The 19,879-nt window shown below is 50.8% G+C and overlaps 2 protein-coding genes across 2 annotated transcripts; one reads left to right on the forward strand and one right to left on the reverse strand.

Annotated features, from left to right (window-relative positions):
- Positions 1–6,898, forward strand: LOC310697163 (retinal homeobox protein Rx1). Its single transcript, XM_083483480.1, has 3 exons — positions 1–102; positions 4,055–4,310; positions 5,224–6,898. Exons 2-3 carry the CDS (start codon positions 4,068–4,070, stop codon positions 5,665–5,667), a joined length of 687 nt encoding a protein of 228 aa, XP_083339606.1. The 5' UTR covers positions 1–102; positions 4,055–4,067; the 3' UTR covers positions 5,668–6,898.
- Positions 6,899–10,491: 3,593 nt separating this feature from the next.
- Positions 10,492–19,134, reverse strand: REEP6 (receptor accessory protein 6). The gene is made up of 5 exons (XM_083484243.1): positions 18,988–19,134; positions 15,002–15,095; positions 13,995–14,133; positions 13,617–13,785; positions 10,492–11,728 (listed from the first exon to the last, which is right to left on the reverse strand). The coding sequence occupies exons 1-5, from the start codon at positions 19,100–19,102 to the stop codon at positions 11,685–11,687; spliced, it is 561 nt and encodes a 186-aa protein (XP_083340369.1). The 5' UTR covers positions 19,103–19,134; the 3' UTR covers positions 10,492–11,684.
- Between the last annotated feature and the right edge of the window lie 745 nt (positions 19,135–19,879).

Below are 19,879 nucleotides of genomic sequence, written 5' to 3' on the forward strand. Positions count from 1 at the left end.
CAAGCGAGAAGATTGTGAGCGAGTTAGCCGCTTGTTTGGCTTCCGGAAGGGGACCGTCAAAGTTAAATACTTCTGAGCAAATCCAAGTAGGGCCGGGAGCAGGTAACAGAGCCTTCGTAACCATCTTTCTTTTCTCTTGTTTCCTTTCGATATTATTATATCCATCGCTTGTTAATGTTGCTGCCCTGGGGGATTTTGCCAAAGATTCATACCAAATCCTGACAGAAAATTGAGACAAGTAGATTGTTTTCCTCTCCGTTCCAGAGAGTGCCAGAGGTTTGCTGTGACTCCCAACCCCTGGAACAGGGGCTGCAAATATAGAGGATAATTGCTTTTTTTTTATTTTAACAATTTGGAAGGGAGGAAGGAGAGTATAGCAGTAAGTTGCAGAGGGGCCCAAACTTAACCCCTCGACCCCACCTAAATAAAATTGCCACTGAAATCACGGAATCCCAACATAGATGTGAATAATAATACAAATTAAGGTCATCAATAGGCAGTTCAAGCTGATCAGCTGAAGCAAGAATATAACACCCAGCCCCAGTTGACCTGATTTCTACATTCCAGGAAGTCTCTCTCTCCTTCCCAAGAAGGCCGGCTTCATTGAATTCTACAGCTGGGAACTTTTATTACTCTCCTCCCCAATATTAGACCATATTAGGAGGGCATGGGGGACCCCCCCCCAATATTCCAGAACTGCTCCCCCTTTGCCACAAGTGGGCCCAGCAAAATGCCCTTTCTGCCCCCCATCCCGTTTCCAGTCCCTGTAACATTTCCGGAAAGCAAAAGTGTCTTTTAAGAATAAATCAACATTCGGATAGCAACTAAATCCCCAAGAGATTGTGCGTCTCGGCGATGCTTTTCCTTTCAATCTTCGAGCTTAAGAACTTAAAGCCAAAAAGGGGAAAAAAACCTGCTGTGGATAAGGTGGAGTTGATTGTTTCAGAAAGAAAAAAGATATGAGGGGGGAAAGACGTACTGAGCCTGGCTAGGACAATCAGGCAGGAAAAAGTGGATAAATAAACTGTCTATTTTTCTAACTACATAAATTTTAGCTAAGACCTTTTGTTAAGGGTTTGAAAACAAATAAATAACTCCAGCACATCTTTTGAGATCCCCTCTGCCTTCTTGAGTCCTGGGAAGGCCAAGAGGCTGAATTGTGGAAGGAAGTGTTGGACAAAGAGAGCTGAAACTGACTCAGTTTCTTTTCCCAGGAAGTCACTTGTGGACAACTCCACCCAACCTGGCCTGGGCACAAATTCTGCAGGGCGGGGGCTACAGATGGAAATGCAACAGGGTGTCAGAAGAATTTTGTTGGGGTGGGGCGGCGAAGGGAAGATGCCTAAGAGACAAACTTTCTGTTGCAGTGCGAAATTTTGTACAGGGAGGGGGAAATCCATTAATTTCAGTTTCTCAGATTTGGGGGGGGGGGTTGCGTCATTTCCATTCTTAAGTTCTCCACATTTCCAGGTTGTGGCTGGGCGGAGCAAATATTGTTTCGTTTCAGGGAGTGTGACTTAGGCAGGTTTGTCTTTAAACATGAACCAAATTGGATTCCTTCCCCCTTCTAATTTTGTGTAGGGCAAAATTGGGGCCTACACAAAATTAGGCCTGAGGGCAGGATCCAGAGCATCGCTGAGGGTGATGGATCCAGCCCAGGGAGTGGGGAAAGGCATAGCAGACCCAACAGGGACGTCTCCTGCACAAACGACAGGGCTATACGTTTATTTTTTGTGATTATGTTTATATCCCCCCCTTCCTTCCTAAGGAGCAGGGGCGGGGGGGGGGGGCAGGCATCAGGAAGTGACCAAACAGTCTTTAGAAGAATTGCAAAAAGCAATTCTGATGCGGATGCAGATTGGGAAGTTCTCTAATTCAAAGGCTTGTTGCAAGAGGAGGCGCCCAAAAGACAGTTAAGGGAGAGGGAATTCCAAAGGGCCTACATTGGGCAGAAGGAAACTCCTGAAAAGGTGGCATCACCCACAGAGTAAATGGGACTATAGCGGGAGAGAGAGCCTTGCAGGTCTCCTGATCCCACACTCTATAGGGCCTTTTACACCTTGATCTTAGCCCAGTAGGTCGCTATGTGGCAGCTGGTGAGAGCGACACATGCGGGTTGCACAGGAGAATTTCCTGTTGGATCAGGGCCCATGCAAATACTCGCCCCCTCCCGAATCAATATAACACCACAAATGCTTACGCCGCAATAAGGTGTGCAAGGCCAGTTTTGCAGGGAGCACAAATGATGGCTCAGAAACACAAACACGCCCCCCCAGCCTCCCCCCCCAGCAGCGTTCATTTCAGGCCACTTTAGAAAAGCTTCCCTCTTCCAAAAATCATTTGCTGTGCAGCTGGGACCGGGGACAGTTTTCAGCCAGTGAGCCGCAATGTCATCGTAGGCAGTCTTTGGAACAGCAGGACACATGGGGATGGGGGTGGGGAGGGTCTCAGGTGCAAAACTGGGTGACTCCTCTGCACAAACAGCTACATCCTAGCCGCACAAGGGTTCCCCCCCCACACCCCGTTCTCCATCCAGGCCAGGGAGAGGCAGCCTCAGAGGAAGTTGCAGGGCCAGGCCAGCGAGGAGGGGGCTGGGGACAGCCCTGAGGGCCCCACAGAATTATAGCAGGCGGCATTTGCCCCCTGGGTCTGGGGCTTCCCATCCAGATGTGGGGAGTGGGAGATTCCTGTCCCTACCCACACTGTGACAGGAGAAGTCCCGTTGAAATCAATGCACCATTAGCCTGCTCTTCGTACGGCACAGGGGGACACAATCCTGCCCCCACTTTCTCTGTATCTCCAAACTGCAATGATTGCTCCTCTCCCACAAGCCTCCCTCCCTCTCTCCTTTTATACCTCACCCTCCTATCACCATAATTAAGTTGGCTGTGGAGGTCCTGGGGGGAAACGCAGAAGGAAAAGAACAATCCACAGCATGCCATTGGGAAACTGAGGCTCGAAATCCTTAACAGCTCCTTCTGCCAGTCGGCAGAAACTCATTTTAAAAGGAGAACATATCTGTCTGGCTGGATCACGACATCTGACTGCAAGTCCCGTTTGTGTTGCTATGTAGCTGAATGCTTGCAACCCTCTCCCTAACAGTTTGGGGGACATTGTTACAAGGGCACAAACTGGCGGTGGAGGCTGGTCCATTCGCGTAAAGGGGACATTGCCCCACCAGCCTCAGTCCACTCTCATCCAGCCCCCCTTTCCTGCCTTGCAAGCCTGCCAGCTTCCTGCTGCTCCAGGGGCTCAGTGTCCCCCGTGCAGAGCTCAGAAGGAGGCAGGAGAAGGGGACTCCCCGTGGGAGCGTCAATCCCTGGTGGGGCTTCAAAGGGACTCCCTGTCCGCAGCCCTGCAGCCCCTGTTGCCCCACAGAGTGAGAGGGACTCCTGGCCACTTCCTCAGTTCCTCTTGGAAACAATGGCCTTATTCAAGGCCATGAGGTCTAGAATCTTTGCCTTTGGGGGCAGGACCATCCCTTGGCTTGGTAGACGGTTACCCTAGATGTGTGTGTGAGAGAGGGGGGGGGGAGGGAGGAAGTAGTGGCACGAGACAGGTGTCTCCTCGTCCGCCTGATCCAGGGATTTAGCCAGGATCAGAGCTCTTGTAGTGGAGATCGGCAGACACAGCGTTCGCTTCCACCTGCTGGCATCCCCCTTGGACCTGACATCTCAGGAAAAGGGACCAGGTCTGCTTGCTCTCCTGCCTTCTTCATCTTCTTCACCGAAAGAGTTCAAATCTGAGGTACTAGCACCCCATCCTGCTTTTAAACAGCTGCAATCAACTTTTGGGAATAATTAAATTGCACTAAATTGTACCCGAGGCAATGAGCTGGTCTGGGATTCTTCTCCCAAACTGTTGATATTTTATTGTTGTTCATTATTATCTGCAAAAGGGGCATTTTTTTCTTTTGCCTTAGAGAGGCAGGAAAGATGGCCCTCTCCTTAGGGGACTAAGGATTCCCTTATTGCAACCCTAAAGGAGGGATATATCTGCCCCTGAAAAGTACGCTGCTCAGAACTATCCGGAGTTCTCTGACTTTTCTGCGCAGATTGACCGGCGAGATGTTCCTCAGCAAGTGCGAGGGGGAGCTGAGCGAGCTGCCGAAGAGCGTGGACAGCGAGGGGACCACGCCAGAGAACCTGGACGAGGAGCAGCCCAAGAAGAAGCACCGCCGGAACCGGACCACCTTCACCACCTACCAGCTGCATGAGCTGGAGAGGGCCTTCGAGAAGTCTCACTACCCGGACGTCTACAGCCGCGAGGAACTGGCCATGAAAGTCAACTTGCCAGAGGTCCGGGTTCAGGTGAGCAAGAACCACGAGGAGCTCTGGGGACAAAGTGGTGGAGCAGATGGCGCTGCCAGAGTCAGACCACTGGTCCATCGACAGCAGCCTCTCTCAGCCGTGGGTCTCCAGGTGTTGGGGGAACTGGGGGCCGGGCTGTTTCTTCCTCTTCTTCTTTGAATTTGAATTTATATACCACCCTATACCCAGGGGTCTCAGAATGAAATCAAGATATAAAACCACAAAATGCATAATAAAAATAACATCAACCCAATAGCTCCCCCCCCCAAAAAAAAACATTTTAAAAGGGCATAGGATGTAAATCAGATCAACCAAAGGCCTGGTTAAAAAGGAACGTTTTTGCCTGGCGCCTAAAAATGTATAGTGAACTTCCCTGGGGAGAGCATTCCACAGACAGGGAGCCACTGCAGAGAAGGCCCCGCTCTCGTGTAGGAGGCACACGAAGGAGGGCCTCGGAAGATGATCTCAGGGTCTGGGTGGGTTTATATGGGAAGAGGCAGTCCTTGAGATATTGTGGTCCTGAGCCATTTAAGGCTTTCTTGGTCAGAACCAGCACTTTGAATTGGGCCAGGAAACCAACTGGTAGCCAGTGCAGCCAGACCAGGATCAGTGTAAGCTGCTCAAACCGTCTTGCTCCGGTGAGCAACCTGGCCGCTGAATTCTGCCCGCTGAATTTATTGCAATTATATAGTTTTTATCAATGTTTAGTTTATAGATATAGATAGATAGATAGATAGATAGATAGTTTTTCTGTTTTTAGCCATTCTTGTTTTTAAACTGTGAGCTACAATGAGTGCCATCAGGGGAAAAGGCAGGGTGCCAATAAATATATAACAACAACAACAACAACAACGATGATGCTGATGCTGATGATGCGCTGGATGCTTTGAGAAGGTGCTTCTCCTTTTTGCAGGTCTGGTTCCAGAATCGGAGGGCCAAGTGGCGCCGGCAAGAGAAGATGGAGGCCAACTCCATGAAGCTCCACGATGCCCCCATGCTGTCGTTCAACAGGCCCCCCATGGCCCCCAACGTGGGGCCCATCGGCAACTCCCTCCCCTTGGACCCCTGGCTGACCTCGCCCATCTCCAGCGCCACGGCCGTCCACAGCATCCCGGGCTTCATGGGCCCCACGCAAGGCCTCCAGCCGGCCTACACAGGGCACTCCTTCCTCAACAGCCCACCCGCCATGCCCCAGAGCATGCAGCCCATGGCGCCCGCCGCCTACCAGTGCGCCACCACGTTTGTGGACAAGTACCCTCTGGAGGACGTGGACCAGCGCAGCTCCAGCATCGCTTCGCTGCGGATGAAGGCCAAGGAGCACATCCAGACCATTGACAAAACGTGGCAGCCCATTTGATGGCGGGGCAGGTGACCCACCGTGCCAAACCCTGGCCAGGAAGGGGGACAGAGAAAGGACACCGCGTGGTCTCCCGCCAGGCGACTCTCAGCTTCTTCCATCGCGGCCAATGACTATGACGTGGCCTCTCAGGCTCTGCGGACGGCGTTTCCGCTTCAAGCCAGCTGGGTTTACGCTGGCTAATGGCGATGGTTTCGCTGTCACAGTCGGGCGTTGCCTCAAATGAGAGAATTTAGCACCATGGACTCAAATACTGAAGTTTTTGCTCTCCCCACTTTCCCTCTGACTCTGGTTGGGGCAGTGGGATTAGGAGGAGGGAATTCCCCACAGGGAATCTTCTCCTTGCATGGGGGCGCTTCCAGTTGTTACGGAGATGAAGGACATCTCTCCACAGAAGTTTGGCAGTTTCGGCTCTGCCATATTCCTCTTCTAGCAGATATTTGGGGGGATATTCTGAGTTGTGGATTGGACTGGTTGGATTCAGTGATTCCTGCACCCCTGGAAAGGGGATATCAAAAACAAGAAAGCGAAGGCTGTGATGGAGATTGCAAAAACAGGACCAGATGCCCTTGGCAAGGCTGTGACATCGTACCAAGTCACTAGTCCTCATAGAGGACAGATTCAGTCTTGGAGCAACTGATTTGTATTGATTGCAGGAGAACAAAATGACTATGAACCATCCCGACTGGCACCCATCAGTCGTAAATCCCTCCAGGCCAGATGGACAGCTCCTTTGTTTCTGCCCAAAGCAGCCAGCTACTCCAAAGCAGATTGCATTCCAAAGTGGGCACACCACTTTCTGTTTACACATCCATTTTCCTTTCTCTCTGTGTGGGTTTCACTTGCTCTGCTTTTTCTTGGGTAGACATTTCTCTCTGATGTTTGTCTCAAAATTGCCACATTTGGTGTGATTTCTATGCAGCAGAGTTCAGCCAACAGAATGAAGGAGGGGAAAATATTTTCTTTAATAATTTCTCACTTTCTCACTTCTTTCAATCCATCTCAGCATAGTGAGAAAGACCGGTGTCTGTTCAGTCTGGTACTCAGACGCCTTTTGCTGGTCTCAATGCAGGACAGAGAGGTTTGTGCGTGTGTTGAAACTCGCTTACTGTACAAAGGTACCGGGGCATCCGCTGTTCCACACATTTGGCCTTTACCCACCCCTGGGACTCCCCCCCCCCCCAGCGAAGAAGGGAATGGGACCCTCAGGCTGCAAAATGCTCCTCGCCTGCCTTCAGCAGCCGGTTGGCTCCCCAGGCGCACATTCCCAATCTGTCAATGTGCAGTTAGCCGCACTGGTGCTGACTGGAGCTTGTTGCCCCAAAAGAACGGGAGCTGGGGGACGGGGGGGGCGGGGGTTTGGGAACTAAAGGCTGCCTCAACCCCCTCATTTCTCATTTAAGGTGGGTTGTAGGGCTCACCCAAAAAGTTGCACTTTGCACATGCTAACCACTCCAATCTTTGCTCTTATAGCAGTTCCTCACCCCCTTAGATTGCAGAGTATGGAGGGGGGGGCTGTAATCATCATTAGGAGTGCAATCCCACTTAACCTTTCCCCTGTTATTAATCCTAATGAAAATTGCCCCCGTTCCGCCGGAAACATTTGCAACTGAAGAAAGGGTCTACGGCGGCAGCAAAGCCTTGCGGTTGCTCCAGAAGCTGGGGACGACAACCTCAGGCCCTCCTTGACCACTGGGCAGGCTGGTTGCTGCTGGGAGCAGGAAGGTTGCGGGTTCCTCATCTGTGAACCACCCTCTTCTGCTGTTTCTCAGCCAGGGCCCTTGCAGAGTCCCCTTCCTTCCTCTCCCTCTCGCATCCTTTCCCGGTCCAGCTGCCGCCTCTCACCTCGTCTCCCCTTCCACCGGGTGGGGGGTGGGGGGGCGTCAGACCCGATTCCATATTGCACGCCTGGCTGCCCACACAACAAAAGGGGCCTGGCCAGGGCTGCTTCTCCCAAGCCCCACCGACCCCCACGGGCCACTATTGTTGTCTTGCGACAGATGCAAGACTCTGGGGTGCCCCACGGCGCTCGTTAGGGGGAATCTGCTCACCCATCACTCTGCCGGAGTTTCCCAGGTGGGGCAGGGAGGGCCCGTCCCTCCGCCCCAGCCGACCAGGGTTGAGACTTTCCTTGCAAAGGGCTCCCTCTTCCCCAAAGTGGGGAGGCAGCAATCCTTCTGAAGGCCAGAGGCTGGGAACCTGGGGCTGGGAGAGTGCTCTTGGGCTCAGGTCCTTCTGGCAGGGATCCAGCAGGGATCTGGTGGGCCGCTGTGAGAGCAGGCCACATGCTCCGGTTACGTGTTCTGAAGGAGGAAGCTGCCCGGTCCCCTGTCCCTTGTGGGGGGATGCAGCGGCCGGCTGTGGACTTGCCCTGGGCCCCCTTGGGGCAGCCCTTGGACCTGCCTCACTGAAAGAGAGCAGCTGGATCCGGCCAAAGTCCCACCTGGACCCGCTTTGCACAGTGGCCTGACCAGGTGCCCCATGGGAAGCAGACCAGCGGGGTCCCAGCAGGGGATGGGGCCGGAAAGCCGTGAGAAACAGGGCTGGGTCTGTAGCCAGGGCTTAGGGGTGGGGGGGCTGCCTGGGATCCAGAGTGGCAAGGGGGGGGCTATAGATGCACAACCCACCCGTGAGGCGTAAAAGAAGCAGACACAGAGAAATAGGAGGCCTAACCCTGCCAGAGGGAGACACATTTCTCGGCCCTTCATTCTGAGAACCAGCTGCTGAAACTGTGGGGGGGGGGGGAGTTTTCCTGCTTACCGGCTTCCCATTGGGTCATCTGGAGTTGACGGGCCCTTATCTGAACCAGAAGTATTATTTTGATCATGTATTGAATTTATGTACCGCCCTATACCCGGGGGTCTCAGGGCGGTTCACAGCATAAAATTAAGATATAAAACCACAAAATACCTAATAAAACTAAAAACAACAACCCAATAGCCCCCCCCCAAAAAAAAACACATTTTAAAAGGCATAGGATGTAAATCGGATCAACCAAAGGCCTGGTTAAAAGGGAATGTTTTTGCCTGGCGCCTGAAGGTGTATAATGAAGGCGCCAGGCAAACTTCCCTGGGGAGAGCATTCCACAGACAGGGAGCCACTGCAGAAAAGGCCCCGCTCTCATGTTGCCACCACCTGGACCTCTTGAGGAGGAGACACACGAAGGAGGGCCTCAGAAGATGTTTTCAGGGTCCGGGTAGGGCTCTTCTTATGGACTTAATAATAAAAAGGTTCTGTGACCAACATATCTACTTGCAGTTGCCTGCCTTCCCAGTACCACCACCATGACAAAAATAATTTCCTCGATTTCCTGAAAGGCTGGTGGTTCTCCCTGGCCCCATTCGATGACACGACAATTCAATGGCACAGCAATTCAATGCCCTCTCCCTCCGCTCTTTGCCACACCCTGGCCAGGCTGGCCAGCAAGGTAGCTCTTCCCTTCACCGGTCGCCGTGGGATCCGTGCTTGGGGAGGGGGGCAGAAGAGAGGAGCACCCGCCCACCCCAGCGGCACTAATGGGCTTTGATTGCTGACAGCCAGAGGGGGCTCCCGGGTTTGGCATGAAAAGGGGGTGGGAGAGGCTTTGTACATCTGGCGCCAGAGTCCAGCCTGTCAAGACCTCGTCAAAAGAGGCGGCTCGGTGGCGTGTCCCTTCAACAGCTGGCCCTTCCCCAATTAACGGGGCACACTAATTAGGTCACGGCCTTTGCTTGGGCCAGGCCCGGACTCAGGAGTTTGGGAAGGATCCTGCACTCCTTCAAGGCTGGAACCTCAGGCACACCTTTTCTTTTCCCGGGAGGAGGGCAGATTGAAACAGGCTCTAGAGTTCAGGGCAGGGGGGCCGTTTTGCATGCAGGAGGTCCCTGGGTCCATAACCTGGCATTTCCAAAATGGGCTGGGGAAAACTAATAAATAATAATAATTTTATTTATTCATTCATCCTGCTCTCATCTGGCTGGGTTTCCCCAGCCACTCTGGGTGACTCCCAACAAAATATGACAAATTCAATCAAACATTAAAAACTTCCCTAAACAGGGCTGCCTTCAGATGTCTTCTAAAAGTCTGATAGTTGTGATCTGATTGACATCTGATTGGAGGGCATTCGACAGGGCAGGCGCCACCACCGAGAAGGCCCTCTGTAACCTCACTTCTTGCAGGGAGGGAGACCCTCGGAGATGGACCCCGGTGTCCGGGCTGAATGATGGGGGTGGAGACGCTCCTTCAGGTATCTTGTCTGAAACCTTGGAGAGGTTGTGGCCTGTCAGTGCAGAGCAGGAATGGCCGGGTTGCGGGGGGGGGGGGTGAGAGAAGCAGCTCAGGGTCCCAGTGCAGCTGAGACAAGCCTATCTGAGCCTCAGCAGTTGCAATGGGTGCAAGTCTTGCCCTCGCAGGCTGCATTTCAGTCACACAAGAGTTGAATGGTTCTACACACAGACACAGAAACAAGCAAGCAAGATGGAGCCCACTGCTCAGAACACCTTCCCATTGTGGAAAAGCAGAGGCGGATGCAGAGGTCAGCCCTGAAGGGGCCACATTACGACTGAGGGGCCCAACCGTAGCTTCTTCCACTGCACCTGACTCAGCCCATGGCAGCCAGAGGTCCTTCCGGAGACAGCTAAACCAGTCATTGCAGAAATCACACCTGTGTGCCCCCCCCCCAATATCCCCAGCCGCATTGCAATATGCATTCAATGATTTGTAGAGAGACTTCCATAATGTCGTTTTGCTTTCTATAATCCTAAGTGATTGTACAGAACCGAAAAGTGTGCCAAATGACTTGGCAAGCATCTATCTCTTAAAAAATAATAAGCAGCCGGACACAAATGGGGGGAGGACACTGGATCACTCCAACTTTATCAGCAGAAAGTACAAAGCTCACAATCTCTTAAGTTCACCACGTAGAAAATCGTCAGGAGTGTTGTGCGGTTGTTTCAGGGCGATGGGTTATATTGGCAGATTTTCCTGCTTTGGGGGGGGGGGGGCTGGGACTGAAGTTCAGAGCAAGAAACGAGAGTCGTACCAACTTGAGAGTTTCTGGAATTTGTCAGGGCGTGTTTCCCATCACTGCTCCCACCCACCTCATCCCACCAGCGACACATGAAGGAAGGAGCAGTTTAGGATGGTCTGGAGAAGCCATGAAGCTCACCATCAATACTGGAGGTCGAACATTGGCTTTTATTTGCAAGTCTTGGCATTTCCCCAAGCTGTGTATTAAGAAGATGGCGAGGACACCAGGCCTTGCGCTGCTTTTTTAATGTGTTGCAAGATGTGAGCTCAGAACACAATTGTAGAGAAGGACAAGGGAAGCGTTTAGGATATTGCGGTGGGGGGGGGGGAATCAAATCTGGATTGCTAGGTGCTGCTTCCCCATGGAGACCCAAACCAGGAGGCCAAGACCCCCAAAGCTCCAGAATGAAAGAGCCCACCTTTTTGTGATTATAGGTTTTCACGCACAGATCTGCATCCAGGACGTACTGGGAAGTAGGGAAGCTGTTAACCAGCTGGTTCCTGGCATCTGCTCTGCCAAAGCTCAGAAGCAGAAACCTCTAAAACCTTTTTTTGCACAGCCTGGGATCCAACCGGGGGGGCGGGGGGGCAGCCTCATCAAGTCTCTCTCCACCCAAGGAATAGCCAACCACAATTGCCAGGGAGAATATTCAGAGATGGAAGGATCGCTCTGGAACTGATCACACATTGTGGGACCAAAGAAATAAGAACGTGGTTGGAGTGTCAGATGGGGATTAATCCAGGCAACCTCTGAAGTCACAGCACCCTCTGCTGGAGTTCAGAAAGGAAACAAGGATATATTGGGGCGCTCAGTGAACAGGCAATCAAATCACATTGGTGGCATCGCCACACATTTCCGGAATTTGGTGGCGGCGAGGAGGGAGGGGAGCCAAAGGAATGATCTTATCGTAGGTGCGCAGAAAACCCCCCCAAAGTCTTTCCCAAGCTTCCAGGGTATTCCAGAATGTGGGCATCTTTTCTTTTGCTTGGAAGTTTAAAACGTCCGTTGCTCAGTCCTCTGTCCGTAGGGCTGTTCTCATGGCTTCTTTGGAGGCTGAAAATAAACCAAGAGAAAAGGGCGTCTCGTGAGAGCAAGACAACAAGGGAGGGGAGAGCCTGTTTCAGTCCTTAAGCTCAGATCTCCCCGTTCCAAGAAGACCTTGCGGGTTCCTTTAAAACCTTCCTTGAAAGTTCACATGCAGGTTTGTAGGTAATTTTGTCCAATACATGCATTTTTGCCAAATGTTTCCCCTAATGCATTCCTAGGCATTACCGTATTGGCCTGAATATAAGCCACACTTTTTCCCAAATTCCGAGTGCGGCTTAAATTTGCAACCTTACAAAAATGGGCTTTTACGATATTGCTGTAGGATTTTCTTCTACATTTGTCATTCACTGGCATGAGTGCCAGTGGAATTTTAAGGGAGTGGCTTATATTTGGGTATTGTCTTTCTTTCTTTTACTGAATTTTAATGGTGTGGCTGTCTCATACAGAGTCAGACCCTGGTCCATAAAGCTCAGTATCGTCTGACAGCAGCTCTCCAGGAATTCAGAAAGGGCTTCTCTCCTAGCCCTCTGGATATGGCAAATGTTCTCCCTCGGAGCCACAGATATTCCCCATAAAATATCCATTGGAACCAGAGCAAGAGGTTTCACTGCCAGCCAAGAGCAGGAAAAGAGCTGAGATTTTCTGCAATGGGGAGACTTAAAAATAGCCTCTTTCTCCACCAGGAAATCCCAGCCTCCATCTCTTGCTGGCAGCCAAGAGCTCCGCCATCCTCTAATCCACTTTGTGCAAAGGTAGAGAGATGGGCTAAGCCACATCTAAACTTAGCTGGCAGCTGGGGAGCCCATTTCCCTGTCACTAGGTAGGGGTGGAATCTAGATCTTTAGAGACAGGAGCACGTGTTCCCCGCTGCAGAGGAAAGTCAGGGGCATATTACGCTCATCAAGCTGATCTGGGAGGAGGGAAACTATTGCTGACATTTATTCATAAGAAATAAAAAGGAAAATTAATTCTATTGGGGTCAGAAGATTGGGAGATCGCCTAATCGAAAATAGATCTGTTGGGTCTCATTCTAGAGTCTTTTATGTAACTGAGAGATGGAAAATCACAAGTCATTTTTATTTCTCTTCTCTTCCTTGGGTCTTTTCCTTTTCTCTTCTCTCTTTGCTTTAGTTTTAATTTAGATTGGCTTCTCTTATTTTGTTGCATTGTGGACAGAAAGCTTTAAGGAAATCTTAATGAACGCTCATTGTATCTTCCATGCCTTGAGCCCCTTAAAAAGCCACATGGTTTCTTGAACGATGACGGCTGATGTTATCCTTTGGGGAGGGCGACCTACTCGCGAGTAAAGACGGTGGTGGAAAGCTGCCTGGTGCACAGGTGGAGGTCAGCTGTCAGCCAGAGATTGCAGAATTAAGAAGACAAAAGACAAAGGACGGGGAAGAGAGCAGAGGGAATGAAAAGCTGCAGAAGGAAGAGCGAGAGATTGCGAAAGAAGGAGGAGGCCAAGCCTTTGACTGCTTGCGCACAAGAGCAGAGCAGAGTCGGGATACACATGCCAAATTTCCAGGATGGTTGCTTTTCAGGTGTGTTTTTTCCTTTAATTTTTTGGGTGGCCCCAAGAGAGTGGGGCCCAAAACTATAGCTTGTTTGGCTTATACATAAATCCGGCACTGGTCTGGACACACACGACAAATTTCCAGGATCATTGCTTTTCAGAGTTTGCCTAGAACAGCTTTTACCCCCCTGGGAATATTTTAAACCCTTAAAGGCACAGCTGCAGCTCAGCTGCCGTCATTCATCTTGCCTGTTTAAAAGGCTTTTAGGGCTGTCGTTTTTTCAAAAGGGCCAAACCCTCTCTCTCTAAGCAGCTTCCGGAATTCAAGCACGATGCAACCACAGATATAAAATCCATAGCCATAATTGACACAATTACCTTCCCTGGAGACGGTGGATGCGACGTGAGCGGCTCGGCCGCCGAGGTCGCTGAGGACGCTGTCGACGGTCTGGTGGTGCTTCAGAAACCAGGGGCGGATGACGTTGCAGTAGAGGACCTGGGAGCCGTTCCACGAGACAGGAGCCATGCACCACAGCAGGAAGAGACACTGCGGGGCGGGGAAGAGGGCAGCTCAGCGTCAAAAAGCAGGGCGCTGCAACAAGGGGGCGCAGCGCATCACCACCAGCCACAGGCGTGCACTTGGAGGGGCCCAGCGACAAAACCTCAAAGTGATGTGCAATAACCATATATAACTTTGATTTAATTGTTTTAAAGAACAGCAGAATACAGATACTTTTTAAAAATGAATGACGTTACCTTGCCGGCATAATAAAAGGGAAACCAGTAAAGGAAGGTGTCCGAGAAGAACTCTGCCACGCTGAAGATCCCGTAGACGACCCAGTAGGTCAGCCACGTCGTGTCGTCGTCCTTCGTGGAGCTCTCAATGGCTTTGATGCTGAAAAGAATAGCAAGGCTGTGAGAATGTCCCTCGTTTTATGCAGCACTTTGGGTCCCCCCCAGGAACCCCCCATCCCTTCCGGTCCCAATCATGTTCACCCGCAAGACGCCTCTGTCGCCACCAGTGCCAGAGCAGCCAGGGGGCCGGAGGGCTGGGCGACTGGGCCAAGGGGAGCCTTTCAGAGCTGGAAGGGTCCTCCAGAGATGGCTTCCTTATAATCTTCTAAACATGCCCAGTTCTTCCAGCGGCTCCTCTTCAGGTGAGGCTTCTAAGCCCTGCTCCTCCTCTCCTGAACACTCTCCTTTTTGGCAATGCCTTTCTGCAACGGTGGAGCCCAGATGCAGCATAGAACAGAACACAATTAATCATCCTGGCGATCTGGACTCTCTGCTTCTATTAATTCATCTCCAGCAAGCGAGCCAAGCTGCATGTTGCCATCTCAGCCCTCCTCTGCACTGTACTTCTAAAGTACGGTCCCACTTTGATAGTCATGGCTTCCCCAAAATAATCCAGAGAACTGGACCTTGTTAAGGATGCTGAGAGTTATTCGGAGACCCCCTACAACGGGGAAGAGGGATTGACGGTTAAAAAACTCTGGGAATTGTAGCTCCGTGAGAAAAACTGGGGTCTCCTAGCAACTCTCAGCCCCCTTTGGCTCCGAAGATTTTCAGGGCCGCGAAGACTGTTGAGGTGGGTCTGGGACTGCTTTGGATGTCAGGTGCAGGGGGGCCTCACTCTGCACCTCGATATTGGTTGCTGCTTTGGGGCAGCGGCTCTGCAGAACAGCGGCTCTGCAGAAATACGCCCAGAGAGGGATGGAGGTAGACGAGAAGACGAGCGCCTGGCTCTCAAGATGGGTACTCACGAGACATAAGCAGGGTAGACAAAGCCGATGAGATTGCAAAGCAACGAGGCGCCATAGCCAAACATCAGGTAGAGTCCCAGAAACACAATGGCACCTAAATGGAGCAAAGCCATACTCAGAGCCTGGAAAGTTCATTTTACAAAAGGAATTCATTCCACTCCAATATTTCCCAGAAAGGAATTAATTCCCCTTCATTCTTGCCTCTTTACAAAAAGCATTTGTATTATGTTCAGTTCATGTTATGGTCAGTTATGTTCCTGAACTCTAGAAGCGCCTAATCTACCCTTTATTCACAGGATAATAATCTTTATTAATAATTGGGGAAGAACCACAGCTTGGTGCCAGAGCATCGGCCTTGGGCACAGACGGTCCTGGGTTCCGTTCTCAGCACCTCCAGGCCAAGGTGGGAGCTGCTGCTTCTGTCCCTTTTGAAAAGGGGAAGGAGGGCAACTCAACACACGCAGAAGGAAACAAAGGAGTTTAATAAACATGCTATGTTATGACCATTATCATAATGTTCTGTGAAGGCCAGGAATTCTGCTGCTGCTGCTAACTTTTTCACTGGGCGACTCCAACTAAGGCAGCCCTCCATGTTTCTGTTTAAATCAGGCCCCTTTCCCTAACCAGGAGCACTGGGCTCCTTCTTCCTCAGCTGGAGGCTCAGGGCAGGTGAGGCTCGCCTGGTCGTCAGGACCAGATGCTGCAATCAGCCGGCAAGGCATAAAAGGGCAGCAGAGGGGCTGGGGCTGCTTCTCTGGGGCTGGGCTTTGGGTTTGTCTCTGGAGTGCGTTTCCTGACTGCTGGACTTTGGCTACGTGGATTGCCCCTCAGACGGTGTTTCCCGACTGCTGCACTTTGGACTTGACATACAGTAGATGCCAGCAGGACTTGGTGCCAGGTAAGCCGGGGGTTCAGGACTGCTTTGCCCTCTGCCTGTTTTAAGCTTTGCTGGGGGGCTTTCTCCTGCTGGAGGGGGTGTAACAGCCCATGTTTTGAATGCAGATGTCCTGTTTCTTTTGATAACTAATCCACATATACATGAATTGCAGATCTTCATTCTCCTACAAAAATTTCACCTGTTTGGCCTCCTCCTGCCTCTGTACAAGAGGCTTCTATTTGGCAAGAATGACTAATATTAATAATAAAGCAACCATAAAACCATTTTTAGAAAGTAAACAATGAAGCTAAATAGAAGAGCAAATAAAAGCCATTCCGTTTGTGGTGGCAAGGAGCTTAAAACCTTTTAAACCACCACAAAAAACAAGGCTTCACCCTAAAGCCAGTGACTCTCCATGGCAGAACAGCCAGGAACAGGCAGCTAAAATGCTGAGAATTTGTTTGTTCCTTTCACTTGCTTAGAATGTATGGGAAAAAGAGAATGCAATAAAATGGGGGGGCACACTTAGCACACCACCACCAGGGCTACATACACACTACACATTTACAGCACACACCCCCCTTCCTCAAAGAATCGTGGGAACTGTAGTTTATCCCTCAGAAAACTACAATTCTCAACATGCTTTTTTCAAAAAGCTCAGAGTTCCCAGGATTCTTTCTGCTGGAGGAAAGGTGCTTTAAATGTACAGCGTGTGTTTGTGTGCAGCCATAATCCACCTGACAAGGCTGTTTCCAAAGCCGGGCCTAAACAGGCCATTTCCTCCCACACTCGCAATGGCTGCAGGCTTTTGTAAATTCTCCATTTACGAAACGGCCCTGCACAAACCGCGCCGTTGCAACAGGACTCTGCTCCGTGACAAACCTGATATTCCGGTTTAAGATTATCCCGTTCCCCCCCCCCCAGCTGTTCCTCAGTCGTGTGGGGCAAGAACCGTTTGGGTATCTTAGCAGAGCTTGGTCAGTTTCAAGCGGGGGGCTTGTGATTTTCCTTGCACCAACCTGGAGCTCGGGAAAAGTCCCTCTCCCTAAGAACCAGGGGGTGGCATTCCTGGGCAGAGCAGTGGGCTGCCTGACCCCCAGATGGGGCCCCGATCCCTGACAGAGCAAGTGCATCTGGGGGGGGGGGAGGATGCTGGATCCAGCTCTGCGGCTAAAGGCACCTGCGGCCTCAGGGACTAAAAGAAATTGAATGCATTTTTGGAAAGCGTCCGATTATCCATGCACTAATTTGGACAGATCTGGGACTTCTTGGGTCAGTTTTAACCAGTGATGGTGGGTGTCTGTTTAGTGTGATGTGTCAGAAAAGGAACAGAGATGCCAACAATCACACACACTTGGCATGTATTAGACAGGAAAAGGACCATTTTTATGGGTTTCTCTAGAGAAGGGAAGATTGCAAGATGCTCTGATAAAGGGGTGTGGTAATTTCAGTGTGACTTACTGCCTCATCTGCACGATATATGTTTAAAGCAGTAGCGTTTTCCAAATGATTCTGGGAACTGTCGTTCCTTTAAGGGTGCTAAGAGTTGTCAGGAGACCCTGACAGAGTTTGAATTCCCAGAGTAGTTTAACCATCAACCCCTCTTCCCGGGGAAGGAAACAGATTCTTGGGAGGGGAATACAGAGGTCTCCCAACAACTCTCAGTAGGTCAGCGGCAGGGAAAGATCTCCCAAGATTTCTCCCACTGCATCACATGCTAAGGAGATTAACTTTGGCACGTGGAAGGAGCGAAAAGTTGCCTCTTGCCAATTTCGGGAGGATGGAGGGACTGCAAAACACCCCACAATGTCCCCATACCTGGAAGCAACACCTGAGCCTCTGTGCTGAAAACCTTTCTGTCGTAATTTGCAATTAAAGTTTCTTATCGCCTCCCGTTATTAAAGGTTAGAGCCAAGACTCCACCCGTCAGCTTCTTCCCATGTATGCAATACTAACCTTGTGGAATTAATTACTGAATTTGGGAGATGGGGGACCCCAGTTTAACAGCCACCTGCAGAAAAGGGGGTGGAACATGCAATAGTGGCAAAGGAGGGCTTTGTTTGGGGGCAGAGAGACACAGAAGCAGAGCAGCCTTCTCCAGGGGCTTAAACATTCATTATTACAATATATTTCACTGCTTTATTGCCAGCCCTTTGCCCTACAGTCCTAGTGTGGGGGCAGAGATCAGGGTGTTGCACTGGGACCTGGGAGACGGGTTTAAATCCCCACTCAGCCACAAAGTTCACTGGCTGACCTTGGGCCAGTCACTACCTACTCAGAGTAGACCTACTGAGGTGCAAAGACATGGCACGCTTAGGCCCACGATTCTCAGACACCCCAACACTGGCATGTTTAACAGGGGTTGCATGATTTTATTTAAAAATGCTCTATCCCAGTTCAATATCCAGCTTGAACCTCAAGACAAGTTGCAGTTGAGGAATTTTCAGGTTACAGCGACTACATGCCTTCTGGGGCGGGGAGGGGGCTATGAATAATAATAATTAATAGTATTAATTTATTATTTATACCCCGTCCATCTGGCTGGGTTTCCTGATCACTCACCTAGGAGACAAACAACGAACTTTAACAACAATGTCAGGGATTTTAAAAAGGAAGTGGGGGAGAGAATATTAAGTACTGTATGTACTAAAAGACAACAAGTTAAACAATATTTGAAGGACAATTGCAAACAATTAACACTAGCAGGGTTGATTTAAACAGACTTGTAATGTTAATGAATTTTTAAAACTTTTTAAAAATATGGGACAATTATAATAAGTGAAAGGTAAATTGGAAGAGGTACAAATGCGATGATACAGAAAGAATGACGAAAACCATGAAGGGGAGGGAGGGAAGTCGATTAGCTGCTATGACCAAAGAGATAACAAAGAAGGGTGTACTTAAATACTATAAAATGGAAATTTAATAATAAGACAAGAAGTTGAACCAGCCTCCCTTCTGATGGGGTCCCTCCCAGGCCCTTTTTTTCCAAGGGGAAAAGGGGTGCTTCTGAGCATGGACAGAGTCCTCCTCCTCCCCGGAGGGATGAAGGGGGCTTGGCCAGCCTTGCGCCTCTCGTACGCACGGCGCTTCCCCCCCCCCGGCTCACCTGCGGCCAGGTAGTCCCTCTTGACGCCCGTCTGCGCCTCCAGGCGGCCCAGCAGGTCGCCCACGAAGCCCGGCCGCTGCAGGAAGGCCTGGAAGCGGAGCTGCGCGGAGCCCATCGCGGAGGGAGAGAGAGAGAGAGAGAGAGAGAGAGAGAGAGAGAGAGAGAGAGAGAGAGAGAGAGGAGCGCACCTTTGCGCGCCGGAGACGCGCTGCCCGGCGGGGGGGGGGGCAGGAGGGAGGGAGGGAGGGGCGGGGCCGGGGCGCCCTGGCTGGGCCAATGGAGGGCGAGGGCGGGGCCGGCAGGTGGGAGGAGGCGCGCAGGGGCGCGGAAAGAGCGCAGGGGCGCAAAGGCGCGCAAAGCGAGCGCGCCTTTTCTTCAGCAGATCTAGGGGGTCTTTTTTGGTAGAATCATAATAGAAGAATAATGAGGTTCCTTTTTGTGTGTGTATCTTTTATCCTCCACCGCAACTCAACCATCTTCGGTTTGATTTTTTATTCCAGTGCTGGGCAGTGGATCTAAACGTACAAAGACATTATTTTGGCTTAAAAAGTCGATAATTGCTTTTTTAAAAAGTTTGCGCATGGTGTTTTTCTTTTAAAAATGAATTTAGAAACAAATCTCTTTTTTGCATGGCATTTTTGTTTTTGTCTTTTAAAAATGAATTGATTTTAATTGTGTTTTTTCCCGCCAAAACCACATTTTTTGCGTTTTTCTTTCTTCTGCCTCCCCTGTCAAAAGCGGGGAGGGGGGCGGGGGCCTGGGTTATTTGGACCCAACTTTGGACCCCTCCTGCTTTCGGCGCCGAGGCTCCCCCCTGGGACGGCTTGCTCGAGAGGAGGGAAGGCGAGGCTCCTGAGCATCTGCAGAGTTCGCTTCTCTGGGCCAAAGTTCC

This window comes from Podarcis liolepis (assembly GCF_965112155.1).
Source record: "Podarcis liolepis genome assembly, chromosome: 18".
In the NCBI taxonomy this organism is placed as follows: domain Eukaryota; kingdom Metazoa; phylum Chordata; class Lepidosauria; order Squamata; family Lacertidae; genus Podarcis; species Podarcis liolepis.